Source organism: Protopterus annectens, chromosome 4.part0 (assembly GCF_019279795.1).
Source record: "Protopterus annectens isolate FY-2018-M chromosome 4.part0, PAN1.0, whole genome shotgun sequence".
Classification (NCBI taxonomy): domain Eukaryota; kingdom Metazoa; phylum Chordata; order Ceratodontiformes; family Protopteridae; genus Protopterus; species Protopterus annectens.
Window position 1 is genome coordinate 799,497,044 of NC_056733.1, and position 22,527 is coordinate 799,519,570.

Sequence of the window (22,527 nt, forward strand, 5' to 3'; positions counted from 1 at the left end):
AATGTTTTTCATTTATAGGTTGACTGTCAAGGCAGTAGCAGTGTTGTTGCCGATCCTCGGAAGCTCCTGGATATTTGGGGTTCTAGCCATCAATGATCACTCTATATTATTTAAGTACATGTTTGCTATTTTTAACTCCTTACAGGTATGTCTTTCAGCTGAATCTCTTTGCATGGAATTCATATTACACACTTAGGACATGCATGTTAAGATTCTTATTTAATATATAGCAAAGACACACTGACACACACACACACACACACACACACACACACACACACACACACACACACACACGCACACACACACACACAGTGTGAGTGATATAATATATTACACTTTTTGCTATAAAAGTAGTATTTGTAGCTCTTCAGGCTTCTGATAAAAAAATGTTCACTAGTTTAACACTTTTTTTCATTATTGGTCTAATCAGTTCAGTGATGGTGTAGAAAAAGAATTATAGCTATATGGTGGCATTTCATCAGTTTTATTTTGGAAATTTTATACTGTTATCCATGCAGGCTTGTTTGCATAGAATTCTTACACAGATGCTTCTATAACCTATCGTTGTCTAGATAAAACTGGATCATTTCTGTGACATACAGAAATGCATCTTGCTGAGATAAGAGAAGACCAGAAACTAATTTTAATGTGAGATCTCAGACATTTGCAATTACAGAGCTGACCACAAGTCTGTTCAGCAACAGTGTTTTTAAGATGCTTCTTCATCCTAGACCTCATTCATGTAAGCCTTATATGGTCTACAGTTGTACTAGGCAAGTTTAAAAATATTCAGCTTACTTAATAGCGAGCTGTCAGCTCTACAACTGAGTGGGAACCTCTATTTTGTATACACAGTGTTTATAAAAATGATAACAGAACTCTGTCTTTGCATGACTACTAAATATTCTTTTTAATTAATCTTTCAAGCTGTACATCTCATAGTAGTCTGTTTTCAGGTGTGAAATATTATTTATGATGCTGTTTTTTAGCTTAAATTAAATGTGTTAGTGAAGAAAGCTTTGTAAACATCTATGGCTTTCTTAAGGGTACTAGAGATATTTGTTCTAGTGTTCCTGTTTAAATGTCATGGTAATTATTGTGGAAGTGCTTGCATTTCTGTAGTCAGACATGAGCATATGACCTGCCTGCTAAAATTTGCCATATACTTAGAGTTAACATTATCACATATAGACTGATTTAAGAGGAAAAAATAAATGTCTTTCCTACTCATTTGTGCGTCAGTCAATCACATAGGTCTGCACTCGTCATTTCTATAGGCAGTCATTCCGCAATTACTTCCCACTCTACATGCATTAATTTTCTCACTCACTTACTGCCTTCACTTATTCTATCACCCACCCACTCAGTTACCGTCATTCATTCTAGTATACACTGTTATGACTATACAGACCCACAGTGTTAATTTTATGGATTTTCTGAGTCAGACTTTGAAAAGTGTATATAGTTCATTTTTGACCACTTGGCAAACTCCATAATCCATTTTTTCAGATAGCCAGTAAAATTGGTTTTGATTCTGACTTCTTGCCAGAATCAAACAAAAGGTGAAACCAGATATAAAGTGTAACAAAAAAATATAACTAATTAACATCCAGAGTTCTGCAGTACCACAAGACTGTCTCCTATAACTACAAAATGTTAAGCTATCATTAATGTTTCCACTGCCCCATTCTGCATAGCAGTGTATCTAAACTAGCCATTCCATTGTACTCTTGCACAGACACACACACACACACACACACACACACACACACACACACACACACACACACACACACATACACGCACACACACACACACGTGCACGCGCATACACACGTGTGCGCATACACACACACACACACATACACACACGCACATACACATACGCACACACACACGTGCACACGCAATTACACACACACACACACACACACACACACACACACACACACACACACACACACACACACACAGACACACACAGACATATACACACACACACACACACACACACACACACACACACACACACACACACACACACACATAAAAATATTTAAAGTTAGCAGACCACTCTTTCTTGGGAAAGAATAATTGCTTTAGAGTTATAGATGCTAATTCTCATCCCAGCAAATTTACATTCAGCAAAGAGTTATCAAGTATTTGTCAGAGGTCACAGATGACACTAAAAGCACATCATTGGCAAACAGCAGAGATGCCCCTTCTAGGTCACCAAATAGGACAACCTTCACATCTTCACCTTACCTTCATATTCTCTCTATGAAAATTATAACTAAGATTGGTGACAAGAGGCATTTTTGGTACAACCAGCACATATCTTGAATGTATTTCTGTTAATGCCAAGACTGTTACTGTAGCTCTCAATGTATTCTTAGCATGCAGCACTGGACATGGTATGTCATAATCCTACAGGGTCTCTCACAGCACATACATAACACAAGGTTAATATGTCTTTTCCAAGTCAAGGTCTACAAGAAGAATGTAAGCTGAATTTGCAGGCTTCCATGAACCATCTCACATCTTTGTCAAGCTAAAAAGTTAGTCTACTGTTACATGTTTTTTTTCTGCTTTAATTTCTCCATCTGTTTAAAGGTTTTAATGCCATGACTAGAATGAACCTTATTCTTATGTCAGGGCATAGTTGAAGTCTGTGAAGTCAGTACTGCTTCAGTCTTTGACATTTGACATGAAATCTGTTACTCACAACTCATATTCTGAAACACTTGATATGGCAGGAATGCCAAATGGAGCTATAACATTTTGGTTTTCAGCTTATAGTGATCAGGAAGTAACACATACCTCTCAACCTCTTAGAGCAAGAGATCTGGACAAGGCCACAAATACAAGTAGGACAAAGGCCCCAAAATAGGGACAATTTTTAAATATTTTTCTTACAAACTTAGAAAGTTGATAGAGTAACATGTTTTGCATTAGCATGAATTTTCTGAAGGGTATGAAGTCTGAAACTCAAATGTCTGTCATTATTTTCTAACTTCAGTCTTTAATGATTTGCCACTAATTTGCCAGAAAATCACAATTTTATGGAAAACAGACCAAAAATTTGAGCCAAAAATCTGAACATTCTGCAAAAATCTGTACAGTTGGGAGGTATGAGTAACAGCCAGTGAGAAACACACCTCTCAAGCTCTTAGCACAAGAAATCTGGACAAAGACAAAAATAACGGAAGGTGGGAGGTGGGGTGGAGACAAAGGCCCAAAAATAAGGACAGGTTTTAAATACTGCTCTTATGAACTCCAAAAGTTGCTAGATGAACAGGTTTTGTGATAGCATGCATTTTCTGAAGGACATGAAAACTGAAACTGAAATGCTTGTCATTATTTAATGACTTCAGTCCTCTACAAATTTCCAAAAAAAAAAAAACACACACACACACATTTTATGAGGGGCAAACCAAAAATATAAGGGAAAAAGTCTAGACAGTTGAGAGGTATGGTGAGGACAGCCCTTGGGCTGAAAGGAGGAGCACTGAGAAGATAAGTCAACAGTTCATAGAAATGGAAGTTTCTGGTAGGCAATCCTACAAAAGCATATCTCCACACTGATATTAGAAATGAAGAACAGAAACAACAGGCATCAAAACTTGTGTCTGAAGTCATCAACAATTAACTTCTTGTAACCTGATGTGCCTTACCCAGTTCTGTAAAATATTACCACATCACTACAGAGACAGGCACAACAGAGAAGCAGCTAGAATTGCAGTGAAGGGGTCAACCATTCTGTGTGCAGAATATCAGGGGACATGATTGTCAGATGCCATCTTTAATGTAGAGCAGTATATGTATTCAGAAATGAAAGCGAATATTGCATATCAGGTCCGGGCTGAAGCCCTTCATTGCTCTGTGTGTGGTATTTAGACTGTAGAAAGCTGCTTGTTGTACTTGTAGGAAGCAATTTACTTCAGTTTACAAACTTTTTTTTTGAGGACCTTATTTTTGATCCTCAGCTTAACATTGTGGGTGTACCTGATTGGGGTACTGCACGGGATTCCAAACACCATCCTATGGCATAGGTTCATAGGTTCATAGGTTCATAGGTTAGTACTAGGCTATCGGCCCTAGGGCCTGTACAAGCCTGGCCATAACAATTCCCTGAATATTTCTTCCCACAACATTTACTTCCCTGGACCCCTGTCTAGCAGGGTGACTGACGTGATCCCCGGCATATATTTCTTATCTGCCATCCAATTGTCAAGGTTCCTTTTGAAGAGGGCCAAGGAGGCACTCTGCTTGACATGCATGGGCAGATTATTCCAGAGTATGGGGAGTCTCTGGGTCAGGAACCTATCCCTCCAGCATGTTTTGTTCATTGTGATGACAAGGTTTAGATCCCTGGAGAGTGTGGCTGTGAGGGATTGGGATTTCTTTAAGTGGAACATGTCCAACAGCTCAGGGTTTGACATGGCCTTGTATGTTAAGCAGAGATCGCCTCTGAGTAGACGATATGCCACAGAGTATAGCTGGAGTTTTTTTAGATGGTCAGCATATGGCATCTGCTTTAGGCCTGTGATTCTTTTAGTAAGGTATTTCTGCGGCCTTTCCAGCTGTTGCAGATGTCTTGTGAGGTACATGCCAAGCGGGGTGTTATACTCTATGGTGAAGGCACAATATTTGAATACAGCATGTGTTAAATAGCATATATACACCTTATAATTCAAAACAACAAGGAACAAGTTCCTCTGAACCCCATATGGGCATCCTTGTCCTCCCATTATCCCTCCTAAGTAACTCTAAGATTACTGAAGCAAAGTAAAAAAGAAATACTTGTAATTCCATATTTTCCAAGGCTTTGCAGTCTTGAAGTTGTTACAATTAAGTGTATGTGTGGGTATACAGGGTTTGTTCCCCTGCAAAAATATTTTCAAAGTCTTTTTACTTCTCCATATAAGCTACTTTACATTTTTGTAGAATTGGCACACTGAATCATAATGTGGCTATTTTTGGCAAAATCAATTAGACTTGTCTTCTGAAATTCATATAATCACATAAGAAAATAAAATCACATCACAGCTGCTACAAGCAACCAGATTTCATTTATAAAACACTGCTCATGTAGAACTGTTGAAAATATGCAATAATGTAATCTGTGTATCCCAAAATTTTTGTGACCAATACACATACTATACTGGAATGGTTAAACATGATGCCCTAGATCCCTGGCTTAGCACCTATGTCTCTAAGGGATACAGGCAACCTGTAAATGTTTCATCTCCCAGGCCCCTGCTTGTAAATATTTAATCTCCCAAGCCCCTGCTTACACTTATCAAGGATACCAGAACTTGTCAGAGCTTTGGGATGCATGGCTAGGCTTAAAAAGTCCCTTGTGGTCATTAGCCTAATAAACATCTATGAACCTATGAACCTAGAGAAGGTTTACTTTATCAGACAATGCACCAGTCAGCTGTATGATACAAACAGTGTAGGAGTACCACACTATATTGATTTCTTTACATTTGCTTGATGGAAGATGGCACACTACACATCACTGCAGTGTGTCTCTGAGTTTGCCTCTAAACTTTTTCATCCCCTTTCTGCTCATATACAGGAAAACACACTCACCATATAATTCACACTCCACAGAACTTCCATCTTGATCATGTGACAAGTAATTTGGCAGGTGCAGCAACACATTTGCTCACATCAGTTTCTTGCAAGTAATATGACTGATCATCCATCCATAATGAATTTGATAATATGGTCAACTTACTGTGCCATATCATACAAGGAATTCCTTGTGAGTTATTTATTTATTTATATATCTGTTTATTTACTTTAACTAGGTTAGTGAACCCATCTGCAGACAATTTCCAGCCATGACTTGGATCTGTGCGGCAGTTACAAATTTCAACGCAAAATTATATAGTTTAGAATTGACATAAAAATAACAAGGCATACCAACAGAATTATAATACAGGCAAAGCATAACAGCTATTGATGGTTATAGGGGTAAATGAGAGAACTGAGCATCACATACCAACAGAATTATAATACAGGCAAAGCATAACAGCTATTGATGGTTATAGGGGTAAATGAGAGAACTGAGCATCACATACCAACAGAATTATAATACAGGCAAAGCATAACAGCTATTGATGGTTATAGGGGTAAATGAGAGAACTGAGCATCACATACCAACAGAATTATAATACAGGCAAAGCATAACAGCTATTGATGGTTATAGGGGTAAATGAGAGAACTGAGCATCACATACCAACAGAATTATAATACAGGCAAAGCATAATAGCTATTGGTGGTTATAGGGGTAAATGAGAGAACTGAGCATTGCACAAGTGTGGACATTCACTGGAGTGTTTGCTAGGAGAATTATTTCTGTGTAGTTTGAAGCATACTTCCAATACAGACATCTTTACGCATGAAGACTACCAACCTAGGTTGATAGTCCAGAATTGCTGTTACTGTCCCAGTCCTGCACACAAAATCAAATAGGTTTGTTAACAAGCACAGTCAAATACTATTTGGGGCTTCAGAATTTAGGGTAAGTGTGCTTCACTCACACAGCATCTCCAGGGAAGAACACTTTTATTTCTGATTTGCTTCATGCATACAGATCAATACAATCTTACAGGTTGCCACTAACTCTATCTTATCCAGTGATGCCATGTCTTTCATCTTCAGTGTTCACTCTGTGCTCCATCCTATGATGATGTCTTCATTTGACATTAATGGTAAACAACCCTTTTTGACAACAGTATGGACTTGTTAACCCTCCCCCTTTGAGTCACCTGAAGGCCATCTACAAACTCTTATAGCCTATTTGAAATTCACTATGTCCCCACCAAACTCTTACCACTGATGGGCTAATATTTAGCAAATGACAGATCTGCTAACTCATAGCACTACAAAGAAAGTGGCCTTGATATCCTGAAACAGATATGAAGTCTACCACACTAGTAGTGCATAGACAGTATCTCTAAATAATGTGACACTTGCCTTGACCACCACAGTACATCAGTGTCCTAGAGGTAAATTATATTACATGACATTTGCTTGATAGCAGAGCAAGTCCATGAGCTCGTCTGGTTATCTTTTCTTCAGTGGCCACATACGACTCCGTGGATCTTCCAATCACTCTGTGAACAATCACTTTTGCAGACCCATGGAGCAGTTGGCCGTGCAATCTGCTGAGTGTATCTGTCCTTCCTTATGACATCTTTAAATCACTGCAATATACTCCAGTGTACCTAGATTATGTCCTTCCTTTTTTCTAGACTGGCGTGAAAAGATATTACCTAATCTAACCACTAGTCATATACATTTACCTCCATCCTATGGATACTTTCCAGCACCATAATATCCCTCTTCATGTGTGGTATCCAGAGCTGCATATGGCACTCAAGGTATAGCCAGACCAGAGCCCAATAAAGTACTTCTTTGCTTCTGGTGTCTTTCCTCTTTTTACTCTGCTTCTAATGGGTGTAGTTCATATATGAGCAACACCTCCAGATTCTTTTTTTCTGCCCCATTTCCATTGTTTCTACTCCCTTGGTGATATGTGTCCCTCTTGGACAGGAGTAATAGGTGCTGATTTTAGTGTCTGCTTGAACCAGACACCCTTGGGAACATGGCTTCACCTTGGCTAGGCTTGTAAGGGCCCTGGGACTGTTAGCATAGTATCCTCCTATGATCCTATGTCACACCAGCATTACTGTAGCCCAGATGTAGTATTTTGCATTTATCTCTTCTGAATCTGTGGTCCCATCATTTGACTTACTTAGTCAGCCTTTTCAAATCCTTTATAAGATTCTTCCCCTGTCCCTCACTGCTAACCCTTTGTATCATTAAGGAAACAGGCTGTTAGTGTTTCCCTTTACCTTTAGATATGACTGAATCAGATTCACTAAAGAGTACCGCAACATTAACCAACATCTGCTGCACTCCATTAGTTACTTTCTTATTCTGGGATTTTGCATAACGACCTCAACCCTGCATCCTGCCATTTAACCATACATCAGTCTAGTTCCTTAGTCTTAATCACACCAGCCACTTGTATGGGACTGAGTTGAAGGACTTAATAATGTCCAGGGAGATCATATCTACAGGCAATTCCCTATTTGGTTCTCATGTGACCAAGTCGTAGTATTAGCTCATTTTTTTGCACATTCTTCTGGCTGTGCACCCATATTAGACATCATACTGGAGGTTGTTCTGCAGCAGAGCAGCAAGCCTTTGTATCTGGGTTCTCTTCTTGATCTTCCCTGCCACTGCTGTTAGGCTAACTGATCTGTAGTTCCATGGATTTTCCCTATTCCCTGCTTCTTTCTACAAAGGTGTATAGCTGCTGTCTTCCAGTTGTCAGATGCTTCTGCAGTGGCCATTGATTTGTTGGAAAACCTGAATATTACCTCTGCCAATACACTGGCTGGGGAAGAACTGTGGGAAGCAGGCCATCCTGTCTCTGTGTTTTATCTTTTTTAACAGAAGCCATTTCCCTATCAAAGTCTCCCATAGCCTAATGTCCATGAACTGGTCTCCTCATTCTGCTTTAACTCCTCCCCCCCCCCCAAACATGGCCCCATCAGCTATGCTTTCATTTGTGAAGACTGAAGTATTTATTCAGTGTCTTTTCTTTTTACCATTTTCAGTGATCTGCTCATCATTTTTGTGTAGCTGACCAAGTCTGTCATTCACTTACCTTTTCTACTGTATATATAAAGAACTGTTTTCCCTGTTGTGACCCATTCTTTTAGTTGCCATTTTAACCTGTGACTTTGCCATTCATGCCCACCTTCATTATACATGTACCTTTTCCACCTCCATACCCCCCGACACTCTATTTTGTTGTAAGTTTAACCTTACCTTTCTATGTAGCCAATACTCCAAAAACCTCTAGTGCATAATTCAAAGTGCCTTTCTATCATTTGGTCATTCCACTGTGCGCAGGGCATTCACATGACTGCTTTCTACAAGCGGACATGACATATCTGTAGTACACATAGTCCCCTTTCTAATGTATCAGAGAAACAAGCTAAACATCCAGACTTTTTTTTAATTCTTCTTCTTCTTTCGGCTTTTCCCAGTTAGGGGTTATGACAGCGGATCACCTGTCCGCTCATGATTGGCAGTGGAGTTTTACAGTGTCGAGTTGCCAGCCCAACCTTCCACAGAAGGCACACACACACACATGCACTCACACCTAGGGCCAATTTAGAGTGTCCAATCCACCTGCAGAATGTCTTTGGGATGTGGGGGGAAACCGGAGCACCCGGAGGAAACCCACGAGACCACAGGGAGGGCATGCAGACTCCGCACAGAAGGCACCCCAGCCGAGAATCGAACCGGAGAACCTCTTGCTGTGAGGCGACAATGCTAACCACTGCACCACCGTGGCCGCCCAAGTTTTTTTTAATTATTATTATTTTTATTTTATTATTTTATTTATTTATATTATATAATTATTATTATTATATTATTTATTATATTTATTTTTTATTGCTTGCATGCATTCCCTGGTTTAGGTCAGCCTGCTACATTCGCCCTCACTATGCTCATGCTCACTCCGCTTTCCTATCCTACCCCCATTCCTACCCACCCCTGAAACATCTAGACTTGTACCCAAGCTTCATTACATAACCACACCCCTTCCTCACACTCCAACCTATTACCTTGCTACCCTCACTTTAACACTTTTACATTACTACTCCCCCTCCCTTACAAACTTAATACTTCCTTTCCCATTTTGCACTCTTCCCACATTTTCCACTGCACTATCCAATTATCTTCTGATACTAGATAGCCATTTACTAGTGTGTTCCTCCTGTACCTTCTAGCTTCATTGTTCTTCTTCCTCTCCTTCCTCACTAGCTATCATTGTAACTTAAACATATTCAACCAACTCCCTTTAGCACCTGCCTATCTACTATAAATATCAATAATTATTTCTACACTATCTCATCCTCACTATTCCAGTTTTACTACAGATACCTTCTCAAACTCACCATTCTTTCCACTACTTCTACTTCACCAAAACTGAAACTTAAACTTTCCTCTTATGACCTCCACACTCCTCATCCAATCCTCTTCTCCATTTCTTTACTCCTCTCTGATGGCATTCACCCAAACCCCCACCCTCTTCTACCACTCTCACCCTCTCTACTAATACTACCCCTGCATCCCCTCTGCTATCGCCAAACATTCCCTCCCTTCCATCAAAACTAGTAACCATCCTCTCATTAAACACACAAAGCTTAGTAAATAAAATTACCAACTTTCACTCCTGGATAGCTTCTAACAAACCCCAAATTCTAGCCCTGTCTGAAATGTGGCTTAAACTCCACATTTCAGATACTGAAATCTTACCTCCAGGATTTCATATGTACTGACTAGATAGATTCCCAAAAAAGGTGGCAGTATAGCCATATTGTATTCTGAACAGCTTAATCTCTCCCCACTTACTGTCTTCATCCCAAGCTTTCAACCTGATGAACTTTTCATTCTAAACTGTCACTTAAATACCCACAAAAAATGTGCTATTGCATCCATCTGCATCCCACCAGATAAAAGCATCCCAATACTTGAACAAATAGCTTTTTGGCTATCACAAAATATTGCCTATGAAATGTTAATCTTTGGTGATGTTAACATAGATTGGAATGACCTAAGTATTCACTCTCCTCAACACAGCATCAATCTCCATGGCTTTTCCCAACTGATCTCCACCTCCACCTACCTACATAAAACATACCCAAGTCCACTCTAGATTGGATCCTCACTAACAAACCTCATATGTACCATAATCCCTGTAACTCCCAGCACTATAAGTGACCACCTGCCAACAAGTATCTATCGATACTTCCCCCAACTACATAGGCCTCACCTCTACAAAGACTGTAGAAAACTCACCAACTTTAACCCAGTTACTCTGATTAATTATTTTTCCACCATCAACTGGTCTTTCCTGCCCTCTCTGCCCATTAATGAAGCTGTACATAAAATTTAACCACATCTTTCTTGACATCCTGAAGTCCCTAGCTCCCTTAAGGAAAATGAGGGCCAAATCCAACTATGCCCCCTGGCTCACTAGAAATACCTCTCCCTCATGGCAAAAAGAGATATGGCTTGGAAACTCTGGCTAAAATTTAAATCACCCTCACTATTACAACTCTACAGAGAACTTAGGAACATCCCCCCCCAAAAAACCATCCACCACGATAAGAAAAAGTACTACATCCAAGCTCAAACTAAACACTACACCAGCCCTAAAAAATTATGTAGTACTATTAGCAAAATTCTCCATCTTGGTACCCCCACTACCCCCAACTCCTTCCCTAACAACACCCCAAGAGAGACTGCAACACTTCTTAACAATTATTTCATAGAGACTATTGCCAAGCTCATTCCTAATAACTCCTCTTTTACTACAGACACCTGTAACACAAACCATTCTACCATTCTCGTTCCGACTGCCAATGCCAACACTTTCTCATTCAAACCTGCCTCTATTTCCTACATCAGAAAATTACTCCTGAAAATTAAACCCTGCTTTCCCTTTACTGACAACCTTCCCCCGCAGTTCCTTAAAATATATGCTGACTCTATTGCATTTCCTGTGTCTGTTTTAATTAATAGATCCATTCAAGAATCCATAGTTCCTGACCTCTGGAAATCTTTCTACACTATACCTCTACACAAGGGTGGTAATTCAATTGAACCTAGCAGCTTCAGACCCATTACTATCCTCTCTCCTCTGTCTAAAATCTTTCCAAAAATGTATCCACTCTCAACTAATAACATATCTGATCCAAGAAAATCTCCTCACTCCTACACACCACGGGTTTTGCCCTAAACACAGCACATGTACTGCCCTTATTTCCTTCTCTGAAACTGTTGCTATGGCCAGAGACAACAACAAACTTCTATCTTCCCTGTTCCTTGATCTATCTAAAGCCTTTGACACTGTTTCTTACTCTCTATTCCTCTCCAAACTATCCCGTCTCAACATCTCTCACACTGCCTCAACTGTTTTCCAGCTACCTCTCTAACAGACAACAATCAGTTAGATGGCTAAACTCTTTCTCCCCTTTCTTCTCTATCCAAACTGGGGTACCCCCAAGGCTCCATCCTTGGCCCTCTGCTATTCAACACCTTTACCAATAACCTCCATATTTCTTGCGGTCACTCCTCTATCAACCAATATTCAGATGACTCCACATTGATATCTGTCTCTGAAAACTTGTCAGACCTCTTAACTACCACACAAAACTCCTTTTCTTCTGTAGAAAGATGGCTCAATGACAATCAGCTCATCCTCAATCCCAATAAAACAAAGCTCCTTTTTTTTTCTGCCTAACTCCCTCTCCCACTATAAATCTCCCTTTTCAATCTCTTCTGTCAACAACACTCTTATAAAAGTTGAAACACAAACTAAACTCCTCGGCACCATTATTGATGACCAACTAAAATTTGACCTACATGTCCAACAAAGCATAAAAAAAAAAATGAGGCCTACTTTACAGAAATAAAAAATACATTAGTGCAGAATCCAAATGTGCCCTTGCTCAAACTTTCTTATTACCTACCCTACTCTATGCCTCCCCTCTCCTTACTAACCTACAATCTACCCGTATTCACAAACTCAAATCAACATAGAATAAAGTTGCTAGATTTGCTGTAAATCATCGCTACTCCTCCCACCACTGCCTGGCCCTATAGAAATGTCACTGGCTTGATCTCCCCACATCAACTTGCTCTCACGCAACTCTGAACTGCTCACTCCTTTCTCAGTAACTCCACTACCTGCCCATCACTTTCCAAACTTCTGTCCTGTTACACCCCCCCAATCAACTTCTCCGTAGTTCCAACCAACTCTTACTACTGACCTATAAACCCTTTAAAAATGTAGGCAAAATCCTTTATAAATACTCTGTCTTTCATAGCTAGAACAATCTCCCATTACATATCAGAAGTATAACTCATGCCAACAACTTTAAAAAGACACTCAAAGATCACTCGCTTAACTCCAAGATCTGTCACTGCAATCACCCCACTTAACCTCCCATATACCTCTGTCTATTCACATTCTACAACCTCTGCTTAGGAAATGTCTTGGCATTACTTCTAACTCATGTAAATATTAGAACATGCTAGCTTTTCAGCACTGTGGCTAAACTGTTTGCATGTTTATATTTTTTAGTATTCACACTTTCTTATGTGACAACTATAATTTGTTCTGTATACCGGCATTTCAGTTTGTACTCTATTTTATCTTATGTATAATGTTTCTTTTACTTTTTATTGCTGTAATCATTATTGGAGCTTTTCTACTTGGGTTTCCACTGAAAATGTTTTTTTTTGTAACTCAGCTGGACCAACCCGGTTAACAAATGTGAAATAAATAAATAAATACATAAATAAATAAATAAGTTCTTTCTCCACAGTTACGATTAAAACATTCCAGGTGGAAATGCTGCAGACCAATCAGACAGGCTATCCCTGCTCACCAGAAAAATCTTCAACTGAATCAATTTTTAACTCACATACCTCAAGCGTGAGATGTAAAAGCAAGGGTATTCTTTACAGCTCTGAGTGACATACCTGCCTCTTCTGACTAGACTACAAATATGGACAGTCTTGAATCTTGTGGTACCTAAAAACAATTGTGAGAACATCACCATCACCCACTAGAATGGGTGATTCTCCTTATCCGAATATTCAGAAAGGAATTCCTGTTATCAGCACAATTCAGGTGCAATGAGGAATTTCTGTTTGTGTTCCATGAGATCAGTCAGTCCTTGACTCCATTTGCTTTTGATTATGCCTGTGGGAACACATAAAGCCTAAAGATGTAGGAGAGATGATATAGCAAGCTCGGAATTAAGCATGTAACTAAAAGAGACAATGGTCTTGACTGTGCACTGCAAATGTTAACATTTCTGCTAATCCCTGTCACCTTAAGCATAGCAATGTGGTATAGCAGCAATCCAGGAGGAACATCAGTGTGGGATGGCCAGGATGGCATAGGACCTAGGTCTGGCACAGGGTCCATCTCTCCAAGCCATTTACACAATTTCAGCCTGAATGGATATACATATCACCAATCTATGAGTAACAACTGGAGGGCAATAATTTTTATTCAATAGTACGGCTGTGAGGAACCCAAAGGATAGACTTGTTCTACTTTCAGGACAAGTAAAAAATGGAGCAGTTCTGATCCATGTACCCATGCAGAGCAGCCTAGACAAGGAATACTGCAGGTAAGACTACAGAGCTTCAGACTGGATGTATGGATGATCTTTGCACAGTCCCCATCTAGGATGTGTTCTCCCTGTAGGTGCTGTGCATAACCAAGGAAGCAAAGAATCTGAGCAACAAGTTGTTTTGCCTGGCCAAATGGAGATATTTTCAATATGATGCACATCTTGGCAAGCAAGATATTTGTTCTTTTCCCTCCTAAGGATATTTAGCAGTGCTTTCCAAGAAGGCTTAGACTGCACCTCTGTTAAGGTGTATTTTTCATCCATCGTGGGGTGTCTCCCTGTACCCACCAGATTATTCACATTCTGCAGTAAAGCAATTGTTGAATGAGGTCCTCCATCTTCAGTCACCCAATAACCTCATTACTCATTTTGGGGGCTTTAACTTTGTTACTGAAAATCTTATTAGACATATCTTTGAACCTTTTAATTTCAGAAATATGGAGCTTCCTTTTCTGAAACATATTTTTTTCTAGTGGACTTTACATTTGCAGGAATTAAAGAGCTGTTAAGTTTTAATGTGTGAGGAAGGAACATTATACAATCTTTCAGAAGAACCAGGTAGTTCCTTGAGGCATCCCTTACATCATGATGAAAACAGTCTCAGAACTGACCTTCCTTCTACAATTCAACTACCTGCTTTTTCTCCAAGACCTCAGAACAAGAAGAAAGAATTATACACATGACAGAGGAGCACATGTAATTGAGATAATTTACTGCATAGCCAGTTTTAGGCACCAATGAACTCTACAGTCGCTGCACCCTACCACAGCAAAGTTATCAAATCTTGATATTTTGTAACATCATTCAAACCAACAAAAGCTAGTGCAGCAATCATGTGTACTTAATAAACGAGGCGGGTAATGATAGTTCTTATTTCTATTTTCTTTAAAATTCAAACATATCTCTGGTTATAATAAACCGTGTTTTGTCACGTAACAGACTTCACAATTCCATTAAATATTTTACCACTGACATAGTGCCCCTGCCTTAGTTAAATCCTGATGGTAGATATTCTCTGCACTAAAATTAACAACATAGCTAGCTTTAGGTATCTGCAATACCCATGACTGCAGGAGGACCCCTTGATCATCCTTGACTGTGTGAGGTCCCCGCAAAAGCTGCTGCTGGTTGGAGAAAAATGAGGGAGAAAATGTACTGATTTTCTGATTATGCTCCAACTGAACAAGGCTACAATATGACTCTGTTAGGATAAAGATGATGAACATAAGCAAGGTAAGCGCTAGAGACCAGCAGCCTAGAGTGACCAATCTCCATCATACCTTGTTTTTTTTTAAGAAGAGCTGATGCTTCCTATCTTCAAGGATTGTTTTCTCTTTCAAAAACTTTTACAAATACTAGCATAATGCCAGTTACTTTAACTCCTTTGCTCAAGAATTCTAGGCGGAGTCAATAATAATAGCAGAGTAAAGGCACAAAATCAGGAATACGTTTTAAATATTACTTTAATTCACTTAAAAAAAAAAGTTAACAGAATAACACATTTTGCATCAACATGCATTTTTTTGGACAATAAGGAGTATGAAACTCTGATCTTTACATTTATTGACTGTCTGTAATCCTGAATGATTTACCAGGAAATTTAACTTTTTTATGAGAGGCAGAGCAAAATTATGAGGCAAAATCAGGGATGGTTTGTGAAACCAGGGATAGTGACAGGTATGAATTACTCCTCATTGAGATAAATAAAGTGACTTACCCCTGCTGCTGTTTAACTGTTTAACAATCATCACTGATCTGGTGTGGCAGTACCAGTGTTGCACAATGTATTGCTATTTGCTGAAATAAGCACAAAACTGGTATTGCTATGGTGTCTGCTTGTTTGTGTATGTAAAACAGTCACTGTTTTTTATCTGTGCACACACCCAACAATGCAAGGACACATATATTATTCTTTTGGGTATCAGTAAAAATGTAACTGTATTTCAAAAGTAAGGTATAAAATATATCACAGAACATTCAGGCAACTAGATCTTATACGAGTCTGGTGGCCCCCAGTCCCCAGACTGTATAAACGGATTTTGACTTGGACTTAGTGGTGGCTTTTGCTCTCAACTACACCCATTTTAAAACCAGCTCTGCTGAGATGTGTGTGTACAGGTTTTTGTAGGTTTTGTGTGGGGTTGGGGATTGAGTGGTCATTATTTCTTTCATTTTCATTACAGGTAAACCTTAGAGGTGTGTGCAGGAGGTCATTATAGCTTGTGTTTGGACTGGGGACAGTGTGGCTGTTGCTTCTTTTACTTTTCTCACACACCTCAGAGGTGTACAAAGAAAGTTAATATAGTTTGTGTAGGGGCTCTGTACTGTCTAGGAGCAATAAAGTGGAATGCATTAGTGTAATAATTTTTTTCACTTTCCTGACAATCACATATCAGGCAGTTATACAGGTGACTGCCTTATGGAGTTAGTCATGATGAGGCATGTGCTGTATATGTATGACAGCAGTCAGTTGAAATAAGTCACTGTGGCCATTTAAGCCTCTGCTTTCATCCCAATCTAACAACAGAGGTGTGCACAGGCAGTGACTGTTTTTTTTTTTTTTGGGGGGGGGGGTGGTGGTTAGCATTACCAGACAGGATCTGTGTATTCTCACAACAATTGCCTTGTTTATTGTGAGCTATTTGGTCAGCTTTGAACATTAAGCCTTGGACATGACTTATGTATTCCTTGAAAGATAAAAATAAGACAGACTCTTTTCTTACTCATGATTTCTGTGTAGGCCACCATTAGTGCATCCCAGAACATCTATAACCCTGTGGCTTCTGGGATCCCAACTTAATTAAGTAATCCTAAATAGTTATTATTGTGCTGTCTTGGTCTCGAAAGGTGTGTTGAAAGGATTCAGGGAAACTAAAGTTGAACAGCAACTCAGAATTTCTTTCCTTAATCATTATTTCTGTTCAAGTCATCACTGGATGAAAAAGATTGTGTCCAAAAAGACTTTAAAATGTACTTCAGAGCATGTAGAAAGTTATAGTTTCTTAAAAAGGTGAAGGAGTTGAAGCAAAATCTGAGAAAAGGAAGAAGAGTAATGTGCATGGTGTGGGAAGCCCAAGATGGGGGAGGGGGAGAGGGGTGCACTGCAGGATGCATGTGTGCATTTTTGTGTGTGTGTGCGTGTGTGTGTGTGTGTGTGTGTGTGTGTGTGTGTGTGTGTGTGTGTGTGTGTGTGTGTGGGTGTGTGTGTGTGTGTGTGTGTGTTAGGAGATTAAACAGTAGGCAGTGCCTAGAGCACCATTTCACCTAAGTCCAACCAAGCACATAGAGCTGTAATGCATCATTGTTGTGATTAAATGCCAATAACTGTGAATGTTCCTTTGTGAGATGGACCAGCATAGTGTGGTGCACAAGCTTGCCATAATTTGAGTATGGTAGCTACAGGCCAGTTTGTGTGTACTACTCCTAAATGTTTATAGCACAGTGGCAGTGACAGGGTGATAGATAGACTAGAAGTGCCCAGGGGGGTCCCAACTTGACAGTTGCTGGGGGCCCCCAAAATACTAACGCCAGCTCTGTATACTGGCAGAACCAAAGACTTCAGAAAACATAAACAGTTGTTTCTTTTATATCATGATAACATGGCAGACCCATATTCAAAGAGACCTTATCCAAATGGATAGACAGTTGTATTACACCCTGTTGCGACCATCATGGTAAAGCATTATCATATCAAAGCATGTTACAGTAGAGCAGTTACAGTAACTACAGTCTTTTTATAAATGTGTCAGTGAGGCAGAGACATGGACTACCATTCATACTCCTCACTAAATGCAGCAGACTGGGCATACAGTTTAGAAACAGGGAAAGCTTAGTCACTGCAATTCTCCAAGTTATGCCCTAATATGGCCTGGAGTCAAATTGCCCCTTGGGTAGCAAACTACATAAGTGCTCTTCTCTTGTATACAGTATTATCCTTCTGATGAACATAATACAACTGTGTGAAAAATTCACCTTAAAATTAGAAGTTTGAATAATGGAATCCATTTTGCAGCATTTCTTCCTTCCCCATTCCCCTCTGCTTGTTTCCACATCTAACTGTTCTCGGTCTGCTAAATTCATCCTTTCAGAACGCTTTTAATTTGAATAGCAATGGCACAAAATAACTTTTGATGCTCACTGTGGTTGCAGTCTTTCCCACTTGTGTGGCTTTGAAGTTGGAATAAACTTGTGGATGTGGTCTCTCCTATCCCCACTACCACCCCCAACCATGCCCAACATGTAGTGCAGGGGAGATTGTCATCCTGCAGAAAAAAGACTTATTTTCTTTTGGTCAAATGTGGTTTCAGCCTTTAATTTTCTACCAAACAGCATTGAATCAGAATCAGAATTGCATTCATTGGCTAAGACTCTGGAATAGTACAGGTCCTGTAAGGAGGGCAAACTAGCACCAATTATATTTTCAGAAGACCTGACTATTCGATGTAACCTATTTTTGTCATGATTATAGGTTCATAGGTTCATAGATTGGTATTAGGCTATCAGCCCTAGGGCTTATACAAGCCTAGCCATAACAATTCCCTGGCTATTTCTTCCCACAGTATTTACTTCCCTGGACCCCTGTCTAGCAGGGCGACTGACGTGATCCTGGGGGTGAATTTCCTATCTCCCATCCGATCATCAAGGTTCCTTTTGAAGAGGGCCAAAGAGGTGCTCTGCTTGACATGTATGGGCAGTCTATTCCAGAGTCTGGGGAGTCTCTGGGTCAGGAACCTATCCCTCCAGCATGTTTTGTTCATTGTGATGACAAGGTTTAGATCTCTGGAGCATGTGTCTCTGAGGGATTGGGATTTCTTTAAGTGTAGCATGTCCAGCAGCTCTGGGTTTGACATGGCCTTGTATGTTAAGCAGAGATCGCCTCTGAGTATACAATTATGTGACAGAGTATAGGTAGAGATTTTTAGACGGTCAGCATAGGTCATCTGCTTTAGGCCTGTGATTCTTTTAGTGAGGTATTTCTGCTGTCTTTCCAGTTGTTGCAGATGTCTTGAGAGGTACATACCAAACGGGGCATTGTATTCTATAGTGGGTCTAATGAGGGATGAGTACAGTGGGACAATGACCTCCTTTTTTCTGGATGAAAAGCCCTTAGTGATGAGGTGTGCCACATAGAAGGATTTCCTGACTGTTGTGGCGATGTGGTTATCGAAGGTGAGACCACTGTCTACTTGTGTCCCTAAGTCACTTATTATACTTTCAGTGTTTAGTGTCCTGCCACCTATGTAGTAATTCACTGGTACATGTTTTTTCCCAAAGGGGATAACTATACATTTCTTGGCAGAAATTAGACAGAGATCCAAACCATACTGTTATGGATGAGCTGAGAACAGACTCAGTGACTGCTGTATAGAACTGAATCAATAATTCCTGTGGGAGGTTGAACTTCCTCAACTGTCGCAGAGAGTGCATTTGCTGTTGTGCCTTTTTCATGATGGACCATGTCTCTCACTTCAAGTCCCAGAAGATTACAGATCCTCAAAACTTGAAGGATTCCACAAACTGACACAACGGCATTAAATATAAGGGAGGGGGTAATATTGTAGTACCACTCCCAAAGTGCATTGTCATCTCCACAGTTTTAAGAGTGTTTAGCTGCAGATTATTCTGACTACAACAAAGGGCCAGCTGCTCAACCTCCTGTCTGTATGCAGACTTAAACAGACATAATATAAATTCAGTTGGACATGAATCCCTCTGGCATTTGGGTAGAGAATTGGTAGCTGTGGGTAGGGTGTCCTCTTTCAGATACCTCCTTTTACACAAGGAGAGTTCTCCTCTCAGTTCATAGCCTGCCTTCCTGGAGTACTTTTGACTGACCACTCTAGGCGAGCATGATTTCACAGTTTTGTTCCCCACTGGGCTCTTAGCTGCACTTGCTTATCCTAATAATAGCTACAGTTACTTTGGGCTGCTTTCGTTTTGATTCCTTCAGACTCCATTTGCCTACTCTGTGACTCAGAACAAGTCATACAAATAAAAAAATAAGAAGACAATAATGCACTATATAACAATTTAATGTATTGTATATACCACATTTACCTTTATTTTAGTGAACCACATTGTGGCTGAAGTGGGTCAGAGACACCTCAAATAACAGTGTAATAAAATAAAATAGTGTTTACTGCATGTATCCTTGCCATTGTGGTCCATGTTTTGGTTTAAATGGTTCACTTAACCTTAAGTTAACAAATTAATTAAACAAATTTCCCATGCATATTGCATGTATCATTATGACTGTGCACCTGACTAGAGTTGAAAAGTGTCCAAGATACATCAGAATACAATTAAAAAATGTTGAAAATTGTTTGGGTACTCTTACTGCTGTGGTTCAGAGGGATCAAAGGACATCAGCTCAGTTACCCCAAAGATATCAAACAACTACTTCTGTCTACTGCATTTGCTTTTACTGTTGTAACCCACAGTGTGTAGAGAAGGGACAGAGCCATAACACCCAAAAATTAAAAAAAAAAAAACAAATATACATGTACCCTTGTCATTGTGTTTCAGAAATGTCAAGGAGACTAGTTCATCCTTAAGAAATCAATTAAACAATGTGCAGATGGCATTTATGTTTACTAGTGTGACCCACATTGCAGTGAAAAAAGGATAGAGTTGCATCAAATAATAAAAATAAAACAAAATCCCACTTAAGTCAATCACCTTTGACATTTTGATCAAAGTTCGACCTCAAAAGGGTGTGTGGGACCAGCTCACTCAGTCTTAAATTAACAAAGAAATGGTAACTGTTTATAATACCATCTGCACAGCACATGAGCTTGCAGTTTAAGGAATTCCATCTGCATTTATTAATATATATTTCAACATATTTCCAGTTGGTGGCTTGAGAGGAACTTGTGCTGTCACTTACAATGAATATGTTTAGGATCATCCTTCCATGCCGGCAAGGTGCACAGCTGATGTTGGTCAGAAATTTGTAAAGTTCACAGCCTCACTACACAAAATGGTCATAAATATATCTAGAATTTGGGAGGCCGCATAGAGGGGCACTACTCCAGTGTCACCAGTATGAAGAAGTTGTACACCAGGTGTTAATATACCTAATGATAGATACACAAGGTGTTACTGTACCTAAAGATATATACCCCGGGTGTTAGTATACTTAAAAATGGATACACCAGGTGTTAGTGTACCTAATGATAGATATGGCAGGTGCTACTATACCTAATGATAGATTTGCCTGGTGCTAGTATACCTAATGACAGATACAGTAGCTGGTAGTATAGCTAACAACAGATACAGCACGTGCCAGTATACCTGATGATGGCTGCACCAAGTGCTAGTATACCTAATCTGCTCAGAAGTGGTGATCAAGGACACTACATACACAGACACTGTAAATATAGCCAACCTGCTGGCAGACAGGTTTAGTGAAACCTTTACCCCTCTCTCCCCCCCGTTAGTAAATCAGGACATCCCCAGAACCTGCCCCTCTCCCCTAATCTCTATGGAGGAAGTCATCACTGTCTTCTCAAAGGCAAAAAATACAGCCTCCACGGGACCTGATAACATCCCAGGCTGCATCCAACATGAACTCAGGCAGGAACTTTTAACACCATTAGGCACCCTATTCAACCAAAGCCTGAGTACTGGCTTCATCCTAGCTGCATGGAGGATAGCCACTGTCATCCCTTTGCACAAAGGTGGAGCATCCACTGATCCAGGAAATTATAGACCCATCAGCCTAACTAGCCTGATCTGCAAGGCCATGGAATGGATTATCTTGGACCGGATTAACAAGGACATTGACAACCTCCAAACACTCAATCCCACACAGTTTGGTTTCATCATCAAGGGGAAGTCATGCCTGTTAATTTGTTTGACTTCTTTGAGATAGTCACCAAAGCCATGGATGAGGGAAAGACAGTGCACACCACCTACTTTGACCTGTCCAAAGCCTTCAATAATATTTCCCCACTCAGGTATAATAGATAAACTCTCTCAGCTAGGCATCAATCCGTATGTTACTAAATAGGTAGCAAACTGGCTCACTGCTAAAACCCACCTAGTCAAAATAGGGAAAGCCACCTCAAGCAGTAGACCCGTAATGAGCGGTGTACCCTAGTGATCAGTCTTGGAGCCTCTGTTGCTTGAGATATACTTTTCTGAGGTGCAGGCCAAAACCAGTGGGCTATGGCTGATCAAGTTTGCAGATGACTGCAAGCTGGGTGTTGTCATCAATTCCCCTAGTGATGTGGACATCCTCCAAGAGGGTCTCACCAAAACAGATGAGGTG

The 22,527-nt window shown here is 39.9% G+C and overlaps 1 protein-coding gene across 2 annotated transcripts in view; it reads left to right on the forward strand.

The window, feature by feature from the left end:
• ADGRD1 (adhesion G protein-coupled receptor D1) overlaps positions 1–22,527 on the forward strand; it is a 2,063,662-nt gene that overhangs the window by 1,912,703 nt on the left and 128,432 nt on the right. For both annotated transcript variants that reach the window (XM_044068759.1, XM_044068760.1), the window contains one exon: positions 19–145. In XM_044068759.1, coding sequence (XP_043924694.1) covers positions 19–145 — 127 coding nt within the window. The remainder of the gene's footprint in view (positions 1–18; positions 146–22,527) is intronic.